The sequence below is a fragment of the Sapajus apella genome, unplaced genomic scaffold, assembly GCF_009761245.1.
Source record: "Sapajus apella isolate SASKATOON/1434 unplaced genomic scaffold, GSC_monkey_1.0 scaffold109, whole genome shotgun sequence".
Lineage (NCBI taxonomy): Eukaryota > Metazoa > Chordata > Mammalia > Primates > Cebidae > Sapajus > Sapajus apella.
In genome coordinates this window covers 2,102,006-2,117,009 of record NW_022437049.1, presented here as the reverse complement: position 1 = coordinate 2,117,009, position 15,004 = coordinate 2,102,006, and the positions used below count along the sequence as shown (strand labels likewise).

Below are 15,004 nucleotides of genomic sequence, written 5' to 3'. Positions count from 1 at the left end.
AAAGTATGTTTCACTAAAGTACCATCTTAAAAATGTTAAAAAGTATTTGGGATAAGATCTTGGCTATTGCAAAATTTTGTGAGTTTGAAGTAAAGAGTTTACACACATTTGAGTCTTTTCCTCATTACCACAGGATTGTTGATTTGAGCATGTACTGCGGTACTAAACCATAGTGGAATTCTGAGTTTGCTCTTTCTTTGATGTTGAGGATCCTTTTTCTCTTTTTGGTCACACTACTATTAATTTTTTCCCATTTCCACATACTCCCATTCTGGTTTTCCTTTCTACTTTGCTGCTTTTATTATTTAGAAGCTTTAGCTGAGGAAGCCAGTAACTGAGCTTTCTGAGAAGTAAGACTAATTCAAGACCTAACGAGTTAAATCCTTGGCTTTGCTGTGGGCATTGATAACAACTTCATTCATGGAAATTGTTCTCTCTTTGTGGTTTGGGTTTTTGTATTAAGAGGTTGGAAAGGGGGCTACTTCTTCATTCAGGATGAGTCACAGTAGAGGTGGGTTTCCTAGGAATTTACTGTAAATATATGATTGGTTTTGTGGTTTTTCTAAAAAGTAGTTTAGAACTTTAATTCAAAGAATATCTTGTCCACCAGTCAGTGGATATTTTATTTAAAAGGAAAATGAGGGATAACTAGCCCACTCAAACCATTGGTATATACAGGAGGCACTGTGCAAGTGTTGAAAGAGGAAAAGAGGAATGGACATCTGTGCCCTTGAACTTGTATTCACATAAGAAATGAGACAAATGTCAATCCTGGCTAACACAGTGAAACGCTGTCTCTACTAAAATCACAAAAAATTAGCCAGGTGTCGTTGGACAGGCCTATATCCGCAGCTACTCTAGAAGCAGAAGAATTGCTTGAACCTGGGAGGCGGAGGTTGCAGTGAGCTGACATCATGCCACTGCACTCCAGCCAGGACGACAGAGCAAGACTTTGTCTCAAAGAAAAAAAAAAGAAATGAGACAAATGTACAAGCAAAAGATAAAGGGGGGACATGTGAAAAATGTGTAGAGCAAGTATAAATTAATAATTAGGTACACTAAGGTCAAAAGGAAGTTGAAATAAATGGATAAAGTTTTTACAGACCTAAGACTTTTTTATAGTGATCAGGCTATTAGGTGTTGGAAAAAAGGCATTTACTAATAAAGACCTATAATTTCAGTTAAGACTTCCTGTTCCTCTGGCCATCCTAAAGATTGATTATATTCACTAAATTAAGATTAAGGACTAAGCAAAGAGAAAATTCCCAAGTTGCAGTTGGGATTCTCAAGGGTCCAACACCTGGGAAATATCTTGGCTATCAATTGTGTTATAACATAGGTATAGGTACTCTGCAGCATTTCCACAAAATTAGCAGTATCATGTTTCCTGTGCCTATCTTTGTAAAATCTGACATATAGTAAACACACTTTATTTGGTAGGTGTCCCCTGAGAGGAAATTTCTTTACACTTAGGAAGTGCCTTATGACCTGTGATGATAATAACTTCTACGCTGCCGTCCTGGCTCCTCTTGCACTCACTGTGAGATCATTCCACTTTCCAAATGAATTTTCTCATTCAGTGTAATTTTGATCCCAATTATTCTCATAAATTAATGACACTTTGCCACAGGATTTTTTTTAAAAACTGGATAGGTTTGCTATTTGTTTGGCAGTAGTTTTCTCAAGAGACTAAGAAAGGGTCACCGAAAAAGACAACCAAACTTCTTTCCAGTCAGATCTCTTTCTTTCTTCACAGAATATAATTTTCTAATAGAGAAGAGAAAATGCCATAAAACTTATAACAAGATATCTTTAGAATTGTATATTAACTATAAAAAAAACTTAGTTTTTCATCATAGTTTATAAAGGGTATGCATTTTTAAAATACATTATCCATGAAATATGTATAAAGGCAGTAGAGTTCTTTTGAGAGAAATTACCAATTTTTAATTTTGTAATTTTTGCTAAATAACATTTATAACCAAATCTAGTCAAAATTGGAAAGAAGCCAGGCACAGTGGCTCACACCTGTAATCAGCACTTTGGGAGGCTGAAGTGGGAGGATCATTTGAGGCCAGAGTTCAAGACCAGTGTCGGCAACAAGGCAAGACCTTGTCTCTACAAAAAAAAAAAAAAAAAAATTAGCTGGGCTTGGTGACACGTGCCTGTTGTCCCAGCTACTCAGGAGACTGAAGCTGGAGAATCACTTGGGTCTAGAAGTTTGAGGCTGTCATGAGCTCTGATTGCACCACTGTACTCTAGCCTGGGCAAAAGAATGAGACCCTGTCTCTTAAAATATATATATATTGAATAAAATGTGCTTATGTTAAAAACACACAAATGAAATTTGCATGAATGTTTTTGTAGAAAATGAAAATAAATGTCTTTAAGCTAATGTTAGATTCTCTTATTTCACTGTCTTATAAATTTGATAATATAGTTACCAGAGTATATGTTGACAGACTGTATATTTTATCCATTATTCTCAAGATGTTTTATCAGGAATAATTGGTGTGACATCATTTTTAAAGTTGTTAGCCATCTTCCAGTTCTCTTTCTGTGTCTTCCATGTTTTGACTTTAGTTACCTTAGCTAGGGGAAATTCAGTTCCTGAGTTTCAGCATTTCTTTTTTTAAGAAACATTATTTAGTCAAATACTTTGCCATGTTCTATGACTAGTTATTTTTGGGTTTACATATAATTTTTGATTATGCAGTCATACCATGAAGATCATACTGAATGTTGTAGCCATAATTTTAAGTTCTTGCTAAGATACATTGTACGTTTTTAGATACTGGGATTGGGTTCACCAGTTATAATTCCAGGAGTACCCTTTTGGTGGGAACCTCTTTCGCTAAACATCACACGTATATTTCTTTGTCTTTTGCTTTTACGATAGGGTTTTTGAAGAAGATGGGTTACTGTGTTTTTCTTATAGTGTTGAAATATGGAGGGTAGGTTCTACTAGACCATGTGTGGTGCTTGGTGTACTGAAGGACACATCTGTTGTCCATGCATTATGCTGTGTACTGCTAGTCACAAGACATTTGCATTTTAACAAGCATTGCTTGACAGTCAGCAAGCTGGTGGTGCTGAGGTTTGTTATTTTGTTCTGTACCTTTTATGCCATAAAATCAACAATTTTAGCTCTTGTCCTGGATGGAAATGAATTTTAAGCTAGTTATCATATACCTAAAATAATGTTTATGGTTATTAAGACAACTAAATGTGAATGAATGGGCAGTTTACTCTGCCCTAACCTTGCTTCTTTGTAAATGTCAGTGTTCTTAGCAAAGATTCTTATGTAATTAGTCTGTCCTTCATTTTAACTTTTGGTCCTTAAAAATAAGGTTTTTAAACTAAAATCAACTAAGACTGCTTGTTTCTGATTTTGTAAGGCAAGAATACTGATGTCATTGCAGTTTCTTTTATTGGAGTAAGAATGATAGAAAAGAAGAGAAATCATCAATTAGTAGTAAGCATATTTTAGACCATGTTGTGTGCAGAACCCAAGGATCTACAATCAAGGCCTTAAATGAACTTGGCATTTGGAAAAATACATGTTTACAGTACAAATATGCATTACACTTGGGTGTAGCAGTTTAAGAGCAACTATGAAGCAGCATATTGAAGCAAACAAATAATTAGGATTACATAATTTGATAGAGAAAAAAAAGCTTGGGAAGTTACTATTTCTATTATAATCTGCAAGTACAAAGAGACAAGTTTCATAACATAAATTTGTTCTGTCTTCGTTGGCTTTGATGATTTTCTTGTTTGTATTATGGTCACGTCTTTTCCTTATTTGTTAGAACCATCATTATGTGTCCCTTTCTCCTTCAGCCTTTTCCCTCAGTTCTCTGTCTCTCTCTTTCTCTCTTTCCTTAAGTTCCCTTTGTTCCCTCTTCTTGCACATGGGTTTTCTTCATGAAGCTAAGCCTGACCATAGCCAACTCCGGAATTACGTCTTTACAGTCTTCTGACCAGAGAGAAAAAGCAGCTTTCTCACCCTTTCTAGTTAGTAAAATCCTAGGGAATATTTCCAGCTGGCTCAACTTAGAGCTTATATTCATTGACCAATCTCTGTGACTCAGGGAATGAGACTGTATCATAAACTCACTTTTTTTCAGGAAAGTAGTTTCTGTTCTTGAAAAAGTTGGGGGTGAGAGTGAATCATGTTGGACAGGAAAAAAAAATAGCCACCATAATTAACAAATCTCCATATAAGAGATAATGAAGTGGTCATGAGTCCACAGTGTAGACTCAGATTACCAGGTGTGAGTTCTAGCTCTTCCATTTATGAATAGTATAGCCCTTGGCAAGTTAATTTACTTCTGTATGTCATCACTTATACAATGTGATGATAATGGTAATACTGTCTTCATTAAGGAGTTGTATATTTAGTTAACAAATATAAAAGGTTAGAGAGATGAGTGGCATAGAGCACATTCTCAGTAAGTGGTAGCTACCATCATTCTTATTATCTACATCATCATCATATAAAAAGATACCATTGGGACCCATCCTATGAAAGTAAGTTTGGTTTAACATGCCATAATCAATCAGTACAATCCACTACTTTATTAGACTTAAAACTATATAATCATCTCAGTAGGTACAGAAAAAGCATTTGACAAAATTCAGTGGCCATTTATGAAAAAAAATGAAAACAACTTTCACATAACAAGAAATAGAGGGAATTTCTTCAACCCAACAAAAATCATCACTGAAACACAACTAAAATCATACTTAGTGAAAAATGGCTCTTTTCCTCTAAGATCAGGAAAATAGCAAGGATGTCTACTCTGACCTTTATTTAGTATTGTACTATAGGTCCTAGCCAATACCATAAGTCAAGAAACAGAAATTTTTAATATCCAGATCGGAAAAGATTTAAAACTATTAAATTTTATTAACTATTTAACTGTTTAGCTATTTGCATAAGACATGATTATTTATGTTTTAAAAGTCCTAATGAATCTACAAAAAACCTACTAGAATTTATAACTGAGTTTAGCATGATCATAGGATACAACAAGGTCAGTATATAACAATAATTTTATTTCTACATTCTTGCTGTGAACAACCAGTAATTGAAATTTTAAAATAATACCATTTATGGCAGCATCAAAAATATGAAATAATTTAAGGATAGACTTAAAATACATTCACCTGGTACACTGAAAACTATAAAACATAGCTGAAAGAAGTTAAGGAAAACTTAAATAAACAGGGTTATTTTATTCTTAGTATTATTAAGATCCTGAAATTGATCTATATGTTAAACACAATCCTAATTAAAATCTTACCAGGTGATTTGGTTGAAAATGACAAGTTGGTTCTAAAATTTGTATGGAAATACTTTACAAAGGACCCAGAATAGCCAAAAGCAATTTTGACAAAGCCTCAGTTGGAAGACTCTCACTACCTGATTTCAAGATTTACTATAAACTGGAATAATCAAGACAGTGGGAAAATATTGTATGACAGATTTATGGACCAATGGAATTGAAGAGAATTGAGAAATAGACCAGTGCGTATATGCTCAATGAAATTTTAACAGTGGTGCCAAGGTAATTTTAGGGAGAAAGGATAATCTTTTCAACAAATGGTACTGGAACAATTAAATATCTACATGCAAAAAAAAAAACAAACCAATGAAATAAATTGTGACTCTTCATGTCATATATACATATTAACTCAAAATGGATCAGAGACCTAAAGATAAGAGCTAAAACTATAAATCATATAGAAGAAATCATAGAAAAATCTTTGGGATCTTGGATTAAGCAAAAACTTCTTAGATAAGACATAAAAAACATTTTTTAAAAATTTGATGAACTGATGATTTCATTAAGTTTAAAATTTTTGCTCTTCAAAAGGACTGTTTTTGTGAAGAAAATGAAAAAGATAAACGGCCCCACTACCACCACCCCCAGGCCATAGGCGAGGGAGAAAATATTTACAAAACTTATACCTGATAAAGAACTTGTATCCTGAATGTATGAAGAACTCTTACAACTCAAGAAGAAAAACAACCCATTGTTTTAAATGGTCAAAAGATTTGAATAGACACTTCTCCAAAGACAACATGTGAGCACTAGAAAACTCATTCGGAAAATGCAAATTAAAACCACGGAGAAAATTACTTCACATCCACTAATACAGCTAAAGTTAAAAAGACTGAAATGCCAAGTGTTCACAAGAATGTGTAAGAGTTTAGTGGTTTCTTATAGAGTTAAATAACATACAATCCAGCAATCCTACTCATAGGTATTTATTCAAGAGAAATGAAAACATATATTCACATAAAAACCTGTACAGGTGTTCATAGCAGCTTTCTTCATAATACCCCAACACTGGAAACAACTACAACTGGTAAAGAAATCGAGGCACATCTGTACAATGGAAAAATAGCAATTAAAAGGAATGAATTGCTTTTCTCAGTTGGGTGCGGGTTTGTGGTGCTCCCTGAGCTGTCTTTCCTGCGCCAAGATGCTTCAAAATTTTATTAAAAATGTGTGGCTCCCCTTGAAACCCTACTATACCCAAGTTTACCAGGAGATTTGGGTAGGAATGGGGCTGATGGGCTTCATCGTTTATAAACTCCATGCCGCCGATAAAAGAAATAAGGCTGCGAAAGCTGTAGCATCTGCTCGTGATCATCATTAACCAGCTTACTTGGAGTACCTGTGAAAGAAAACGTCAGTCTGCCTGTAAATTTGAGCAAGCCGTGTTAGATGGGGCGCGTGGAACATCACTGTACACTTGTATGAGTACCGTTTACTTCATGGCATGAATAAATGGATCTGTGAGATGCTCTGGAAAAAAAAAAGGAATGAATTACTGATATACAAAACAGTTTGGATGCATTTGAAAAGCTTTATGCTGACTGATAGATAGCAGAAACAAAACAGTACCTATGGTATGATTCTATTTGCAGGAAATTTTTGAAAAGGCAAAACTGCAGTGACAGGAAGCAGATTAGTGGTTGCCTGGAAGTTGGTGGGGGGATGGCGGGGGCGGGGGCAGTACTGGAGTAAAAGAGCCCGGGGCAACTTTTTGGGGTAATGGAAATGTTCTGTATCATGATTGTAGTGATGGATTACATGAATGTTTACATTTTTTCAAAATTCATTGCACTGTCTACTTAAGATTGGTGAGTTTTATTATATAAAGATTATTTCTCAATAAAGCTGATTAAAACTAAGATAACCAGTAGCGTAGGACTGTAATTAAGGACCAGCAGCGTTCAGGAGCAGGGAGAGCACGGGTTTCAGAACTCTTTCCCAGAGGGTGTGGAATCAGTGGTGTGGGGCTGTGATTTGCAGGAGAGGAGGAAGGAGGGGTGTCTACACGTAAAGGAAATTAGTGTCTACAGATGAGAGCATGACACCTGGTGTGAGATTTGGTTTCTAGCTCCCACTCCACCTCTAATAACTTTAGTAGTTTTTTGTATTTTTTTTTTTCATTTTAATAGCTCTAGGATTTATAAAGAACTTTTGTATTCACTACACAATGTAAATTTGATCGTGGGTCAAGTACCTAACGCTGTACACCTGGGTTTCTTTATCTGTAAATCATCTGCTCCCAGGTCTTTTGTGGAGTTCAGTTATTTCTTTTTTCCCCGCTGTGACTGCTGTTACTAGTGTGTTAGGGGAAGGACTGAGGAATGGAGAAAGGTTGGCTGAGATTTGTGAGGATTGGCAGGGCTCTTACAGGAAATGTCTGAAACTTTCAAAGACAGAACCTCCACACCTCCTCCCAGTAAGTGGCCTTTCTGTGATGCATTACCTTTCCCTTCGGAGCATTACAGTAGCTCTCTGCTCCCCAGCAATGTTCAGTTTCTTAAAAGTCTACACCTATTTTCTCCGCTTCCTCACATCCTACTTATTTCTCAAGCACTGCAGTCCAGCTTCTGCCTCCTCCTCCCCTCTGAAAGTGGATAAGGTCACCACTGATTTGTTTCCTTTTGCCAAATGCAGTTTGTAAATCCTACTTTACTGTTTGACAGCGTTTAACAGTCATGATTATTCTTTCCTTAAAATTGTTTTCTTGGCTTCCAGAACATCTTTCTTTCCTACTGCCTCTCCTCCTTCTGTTTAAGTGACCCTTTCTGGCCTCTCTTTCTTCACCCTTTCAGTCTTGGTGTTTCTTACAATCTCTTTTTCTTTTCTTTTCTTTTTTTTTTTTTTTTTTTTTTTTTTGAGATGGGGTCTCACTCTGTCGCCCAGGCTGGAGTGCAGTGGCGCAATCTCGGCTCAGTCACTGCAACCTCCGCCTCCCGGGTTCAAGCAATTCTCCTGCCTCAGCCTCCTGAGTAGCTGGGATTACAGGCACACACCACCATGCCCAACTAATTTTTGTATTTTTAGTAGAGACAGGGTTTCACCACATTGGTCAGACTGATCCCAAACTCCTGACCTTGTGATCCACCTGCTCGACCTCCCAAAGTGCTGGGATTACAGGTGTAAGCCACCACGCCCAGTCTCCCACAGTTCTTTCTTACATTACACAATATCCTTGGGTGATCGCCTCCACTTTTGTGATTGCAGCTGATGCACATAACCCTAAAATTTCTCCTTCCCTATCTTCTGAGCACCAAATTAGTATTTCTAAACTGCCCATCTGCTTCTTTCTGACCATCTCCACCTGGTGTTGCTGAGCACCTGTACTTTCCCTAAAAGGTTTGTTAACAGCATGGATTCTGGAGCCAGCAATACTAGCATTGACTCCTGACTCCGCCACTAAGCTGTGTGCCTGGGCAAATTACTCTCTCAGGTTCATTCCATCATCCATTTAAAAAGAGGGAGGGAGAATGGATAATGGTAGGACCCACATCACACGGTTGTTAGATGGACGGCACCTGATACATAACTCATAACTGCTGCTACTGTTACTAATTTCTTTGTCTTCCTGAGCCCTCTCCCTCCCTTTCAATTTGTTTGTATTGCTAGCATGTCAGTTACCTTACCAACTAAGCACTGTGTTTCCCAGATTAGAGACCTCAGTCAGCCCTGATCCTTTCCTTCCCTTTCCATGCTGTCTCTGCCTTCCACACAGCTCTATTTGCTTTAACTTGAGGCCTCCTCATCTCTTTCTTTGGGTAATGTGGATGTTTCCTAAGGGTTCTGTTTCTACTCTTGTTCAGTTGTCATCTCCTGGCCATCCTTTTCTCCAGGAGCAGAGAAGTCTTTCTAAAACAAATAGAATTTTATATACTTGGACCACGTTGCTCAGGTCAGTGGTTTTCAACCTTCAGTTCTAGGTACCCTGAAGTAGGGACTCTAGCTACCACACATGGCAGGGCTTAGGGTGGAGGCTCAGGACATAGATGCACAGGTAGTAAACTGCCATCCTCACTGCAGAGCGCTGCCCCCACCTCGCAGCTGAGTACCAAACACAGCAGCTTTGCGTTGATCCCATAGTGCAGTCCTGCTTTCATAGAACACCTCTGGCTTTCACAATAAAGTTCAAAGTCTGAGGGACTTAAGAAGTACTTGATGAACCATCCTCACTGCTACCCAGCCTCATTGCTGTGCTCTGCTGTGTACTCATACTTGATGAACATGCAGTGCTGTTTCCTCCACCCTCAGGGCTCATAATTCTCTACCTTAGCTCCTGTTCCATTCTCTGCCCAAATCACCTTTGTCGTTGCCCGATTTGCTCGGCTAACTCCTAATTGTTTCTTAAGAATGCAGTGCAGGCATCATCTCCAGAAGTGATTGCTTCTTTCTCCCTTCGAGTGCAGTTGGGCAGTCCTCACCTGTGTCCCCCTAATATTCCGTGTTCATCTACAGTCTGTTAGGCATGTCCTTTCTCACCTGACTGCGCCCTCAGGGAGGTGGGATGGAAACGGTGCTGCTTTTGCTTTCACGTTGCCTGGCACATAGTAGACCCTTGGTAAATATTTGACTCACTGTCTGTCTCAGTGGCTGAGCAAGATAAAATGCATACCTCTTAGCATGGTCCGTGTAGCCTTTTTATTTGGTGCTTCTTGTCTTGCCGGCTTCATTTCTTGCTACCTCTCACCCCCACGAGTTTTCTCTGTTCTTGCCTTATAAGCTATGGGTATTTCTTTGAAATCTCGCAGTGCCTTTCTGAACACTTTCCCTCTTCTGAATTATTCTTCCTCTCCCTTTGCTTTTTCAAATAGCAAGTCCCCTAACCTTCAAGGCTACAGTCAAGATAGATTTCCTCTGTGGAATGCACCTAATCTTCCCCCTCTTCTCCCACAGTGCTGTCTTCAGACCCGTGGCAGTCTCTGATTTCAGTATTGTAGACGGTTTTTTTTCCCCATTCCAGTAGACTTCAGGTTCTAGGGGGCAGGGAGCCATGTCTCTTTCATTATTTTGTAAGACCAATGTGCCATTAGCTTCTCACTCCAAATAGAATAAAAGTCCGGGGCTTTTGATGTGCCATAAAGCAGCCCTTCACAGTATGGCTTCAAACTGTCTTCGTTCTGGTGTCATCTCCTGCCACCATCTGTGCACCCTGCACTACAGCCATTCCACCAGCTTGTGATTTTCTCAGCGTGCTCCCGTTTGGACTGACCACACTTATTCTGTTTACATGCTGCTTTCTTTTGTGAAATGCTGTCTGTTGGCAGGGGCTCTGTTTTCTTCAGGATAGCATGTTCTTTTTATCAGATTTTTAAAATGCTGTATAATACTTTCTGCATACACAAAAAATAGAGTAATATAGCACTTTCTTGTGTATGTATCCAGTGTTACCAAAAGAACATTTTTTATCTACTGTATGTATGTGCATATATATATATATATATATATATATAGAGAGAGAGAGAGAGAGTAGTTATGTGAGAACTGTACTCACTGTTTCCTCCTTTCTCAGAGAACAGTGGCAATCCTAAATGTAGGATTTATCGTTTCCATATCTATTTGATGTTATTACTTCATATGTTTAATCTGTAAATGATATGTAATATTGTTTTCCATTTTTAAAACATAAAATTGCCTTGTTCATGTTCTCTAAGGATTTCTGCCTATTTTTTACTCAACATTGTTTTTGAGATGTATCCATACTGATACATGTAGCTTTAGATAATTTTAAATTGCTGTATAATATTTTCTTGTATAAATATCACACAGTTTATTTACTCATCCTCTTGATTAGTGTTTTGGCTGTTTTCATTTTTTTAATTTGTAATGAACATTCTTATAAAAAAAAGAAAAACTAGTCTTGTTCAAATTTTTAAAAAGTATTCTAGCAAAAAGACCCCAACTAAGTGAATATTAAGCAGACTTGAACATTTTTATTTTTAAGACATTTTTAAAATCAAGTTTATCATCTGGGCATGGTGACTCATGCCTGTAATCACAGCACTTTGGGAGTCTGAGGCAGGCAGATCACCTGAGGTCAGGAGTTTGAGACCAGCCTAGCCAACATGGTGAAACCCTGTGTCTACAAAAAATAAAAAATTAGCCAGATGTGGTGGCATGCGCCTTTAGTTCCAGCTACTCGGGAAGCTGAGACAGGAGAATCGCTTGAACCTGGGAAGTCGAGGTGGCAGTGAGCTGAGACTGCACCACTGCACTCTAGCCTGGGCGACAGAGTGAGATTCTGTCTCAAAAAAAAAAATAATAAAATGAAATTAAATGTATCCATTTACATATAAACATCATATGTCTTTATTACTTACTCTAATTAGCATTAAGCTAGGGGGTAAGTACTTTGCAAAGCTTTAAGCAAAAGTCACTCTTTTCACTCGGCAGTTTGCAACTTGTGTCTTATATACATTTTGCCTTAAAAATGCTAAATAAAATCCAAAATTAGAATGTTTAAATAAAACTTTGAAAGCACTTGCTATAAGATTTTAGTAAAATGCCTGTTAAATTGTATGATAGTAACAAAGTAAGTGTGAGTTCTGTTTCTCTTTGATGGAGAGCTGAATGTGACCTCAAATGATCTGTTCTTATACAAAATTTCTTTGAGATAGCTGGAAGCAGTATGCACAGCTTCTTTGGGTATACCATTTCAACATTTTATGTCCTTAATAGTGAAATTTTCCATTATGCTCAACCAAAAGATCTCATGTTTGAATTGAAGCTCATTTCCTTGTTTGGTGTCCTACTAGCAAGCAAAACAAGAGTGTTCATATTCTCTTTTAAAATAAATAAACAAACTAGCCTTTCTTCCCCAAAGGAAAGAGTTTTAAGTGTTTTTTACTCTGGTCCCTAGGACTGTTTAATAATTTTCTTAAATTGATGATGAAAGTTACTATAGATCACCTTTATTATTCTCTGATGGTGTACTAATAGGGGACATGCGCGCGCGCGCACGCACACACACACACACACACACACGGAATGTGAGAATGAACATCCCAGGTCTGCTGAACTCATGAAGTACCTCTCAAGTTCTTATTTTTTCTTCAACTCTGCAAAGTTTGCTGCTGTGCTTCACTTGTACCATTTCTTCTTCCTACCACCAAGAAGATCACTTCTTTCAGGCATATTTATTGCTTTCCTTTCTTTCTTTGGTGGCCAGTTTACGTTTTTGAGTCTTGCCATACCTTGTGCAAGAATTGACTACCCAAATTTCTTTTAGTCTCAAAAAACTTTTGAAATTCCATTTATTCCAGAAAATATACTGCAACCAGTTAGAAGCATATTATTGATTTCCTTCTGTATGCATTTCCCTGTGAACATCTCTTATACACAGTCCCAATTTTTTTACCTTTATTTTGCATATCCTGTAAAATAATTTGCATACTTGAAAATATGGACCTTCTAATGCAGTTCAGTATTATGTTCAGTTAGTCTTACTCAGCAGTTTTGCTTCAGGCAATATGTTAAAGGTAGTCTCACTCAGGCGTGCTAAAAATTATTCACAAGGGTGTTCATTGCAATGCTGCTTATAATATAAAAATTTAGAAACAATTGCATTGACTGATTAATAATGGACTAAGTAAATTATGGTATATCCATATCCTTTTGATATCAAGTAACAGGCACTCAAGTGTTTGTTGAATGAATGAAGGAATATACTGTTAGATGGACAAAGTGCAAGACACAGCATAGTACATATTTCATGGAATAAAAAAGATGGAGATATATATATATATATATATGGGTACAGTATGCATTTGTTTACATGTCTTGATATATATAACATTTCTGGAATCATATCCAATAAACTGTTAATATTAGTTATCAGTGATTCATGGGAATAATGGTGAGTGGAAAGTATGGTGTTTACTGTTAAAAAGGAAAGCCAAAGCAAAACTAAATCTCAAATGGAGAAGACCCAGAAAAATAAAATGATTGAAAAAAATGTATGCGCCCTTATGTACTGAATCCTGTTTCCTACTTCTTGTATAGTACCTCCATTCCATTTTCTTGCTCTCTCCTACTTTTGCCTCTGTGCTTTGCCTTCTATTTGGAAGTGCCTTGTATTCGCTCTTACACAAATAACTCTTTCTTCTTTTTCAAGACATCGTGTAGGGCCTAAGCTGACCTTCATGAAACTTCACTGGAGTATTGCATTTCAACGAAATGGTTCTGTCAGATATATCCTCAGCATGTAACCAGTATCATATGATTTCATACTTATTTATTCAGTAATTATTTCATGTAATTTTCTTCCCACTTTAAGTATAAACTTAAATAATATTCATTGCCTCTGTTGTTTGTTTTGTGCAACATCTAACATTACCAATAAATGTTTAAGGAATTTTTTTTCCTTGATGATATTAGTTGAAACTTAATCTAGAAAGACTACTTAGTGGCCTGTGGATATCCTTTCTATTCAGTGGCTATCCTTTTTAAACCATCTGAAATAATTACAGATTTTTCTAAATTGATATTTAAATAAATATTTTCTTTGTAAGGGGATTACTGAATACTACAGTGAAGTTTTGGCTTGAAAAACGGTACCGTGGGCCATACTTCAGATTTTTATGAGAAGTACATGGAATCAGAATTGCCTTTATTTTTAAGCTGCCATCTACCCTAAAGAAGAATTCTTTCTTTATTAGATATAATAAATGTCATATTGGTATCACATAGTTACAATATATCTCTCTGAAGTTCTTTTATTAGGCACATACATATTTAGTATTGTTATGTTTTCATGGTAAACTGACTTTCATCATTATAAAATCTCTCTCTTTATCTCTAGTAATAATAATATTGTTCTTAAGCCTACTTTGTCTGAAATTAATATGGCCACTCCAACTTCCTTATGATTAATGTTTCTATAGGATGTCTTTTTTGCATCCTTTTGTGAACTTATCTGTATCTTTAAATTTACAAATATGTCTCTCTTAAATAGCACATGGTTGGTTCTTCCTTTTTTATCCAGTCTGGAAATCTCTGCCATTTAACTGGAATGTTTAGTGCATTTATAGTTAATGTAAATCAATTGTATTCTTTGAAGATTGTTTGTTTTGCTGTATCAGGGTACCTCTTAGAATAAAGTAATCTGTGCTCTAGGGTAGAATAGCCTGACTCCTAAAGCATGGCCTTTCTAAGAATTCAACTGAACGTTCATGTTCAATTGAGTTTTATCTCCTGGCTGGTTGGAACTCCCGTATCCCTTAGTTTGTTATGATCCCCAAAATCTGTATTTAGTTTACAGCTCCTGGATAGTTGTTTACTGCCACACTTTGTGGAGTCTTGCTGTGCACAGTACAGCTTACCATTTACCCAAACATTCAAGAAGACACTTGGATTTCTGGACCTGCTTTCTGGAAATTCTCTCCTCTCTAGTATTCTGCCTTGCAAAATGCAGTTGCCACAGCAGTGTTAAAATTCTTCTTTCTGTCTTCTCAGCTCAGCACAGCAATTCTGTGTACTCTTCTGTGTACTCTTTGGGTCCCACCTTCCTGGACCATAGTCTGCAATGTTCCTTGAGACAGAAGCTCACCATTATGGGGCTCATGTTCATCTCCCTTCTGTTAGGGATTATAATCCTTTACTTCAGATGTTGTACAACATCTAAAAACAGTTTTTCTTTTTTTTTTTTTTTTTTTTTTTTTTTG

At 36.8% G+C, this 15,004-nt stretch overlaps 2 protein-coding genes across 8 annotated transcripts in view; both read left to right on the top strand.

Annotated features, from left to right (window-relative positions):
- The window catches only part of DYM (dymeclin), a 439,642-nt gene that overhangs the window by 297,213 nt on the left and 127,425 nt on the right, over window positions 1-15,004 (top strand). The gene's annotated exons all lie outside the window — the stretch shown is intronic.
- Window positions 6,419-6,824, top strand: LOC116537376 (ATP synthase subunit ATP5MPL, mitochondrial-like). The gene has a single exon (XM_032259517.1). It carries the CDS (start codon window positions 6,430-6,432, stop codon window positions 6,670-6,672), a length of 243 nt encoding a protein of 80 aa, XP_032115408.1. The 5' UTR covers window positions 6,419-6,429; the 3' UTR covers window positions 6,673-6,824.

What these genes read in the sequence shown, in the direction of transcription:
- LOC116537376 (XM_032259517.1), top strand. Translation starts at nt 6,430, where the DNA reads ATGAATTGCTTTTCTCAGTTGGGTGCGGGTTTGTGGTGCTCCCTGAGC.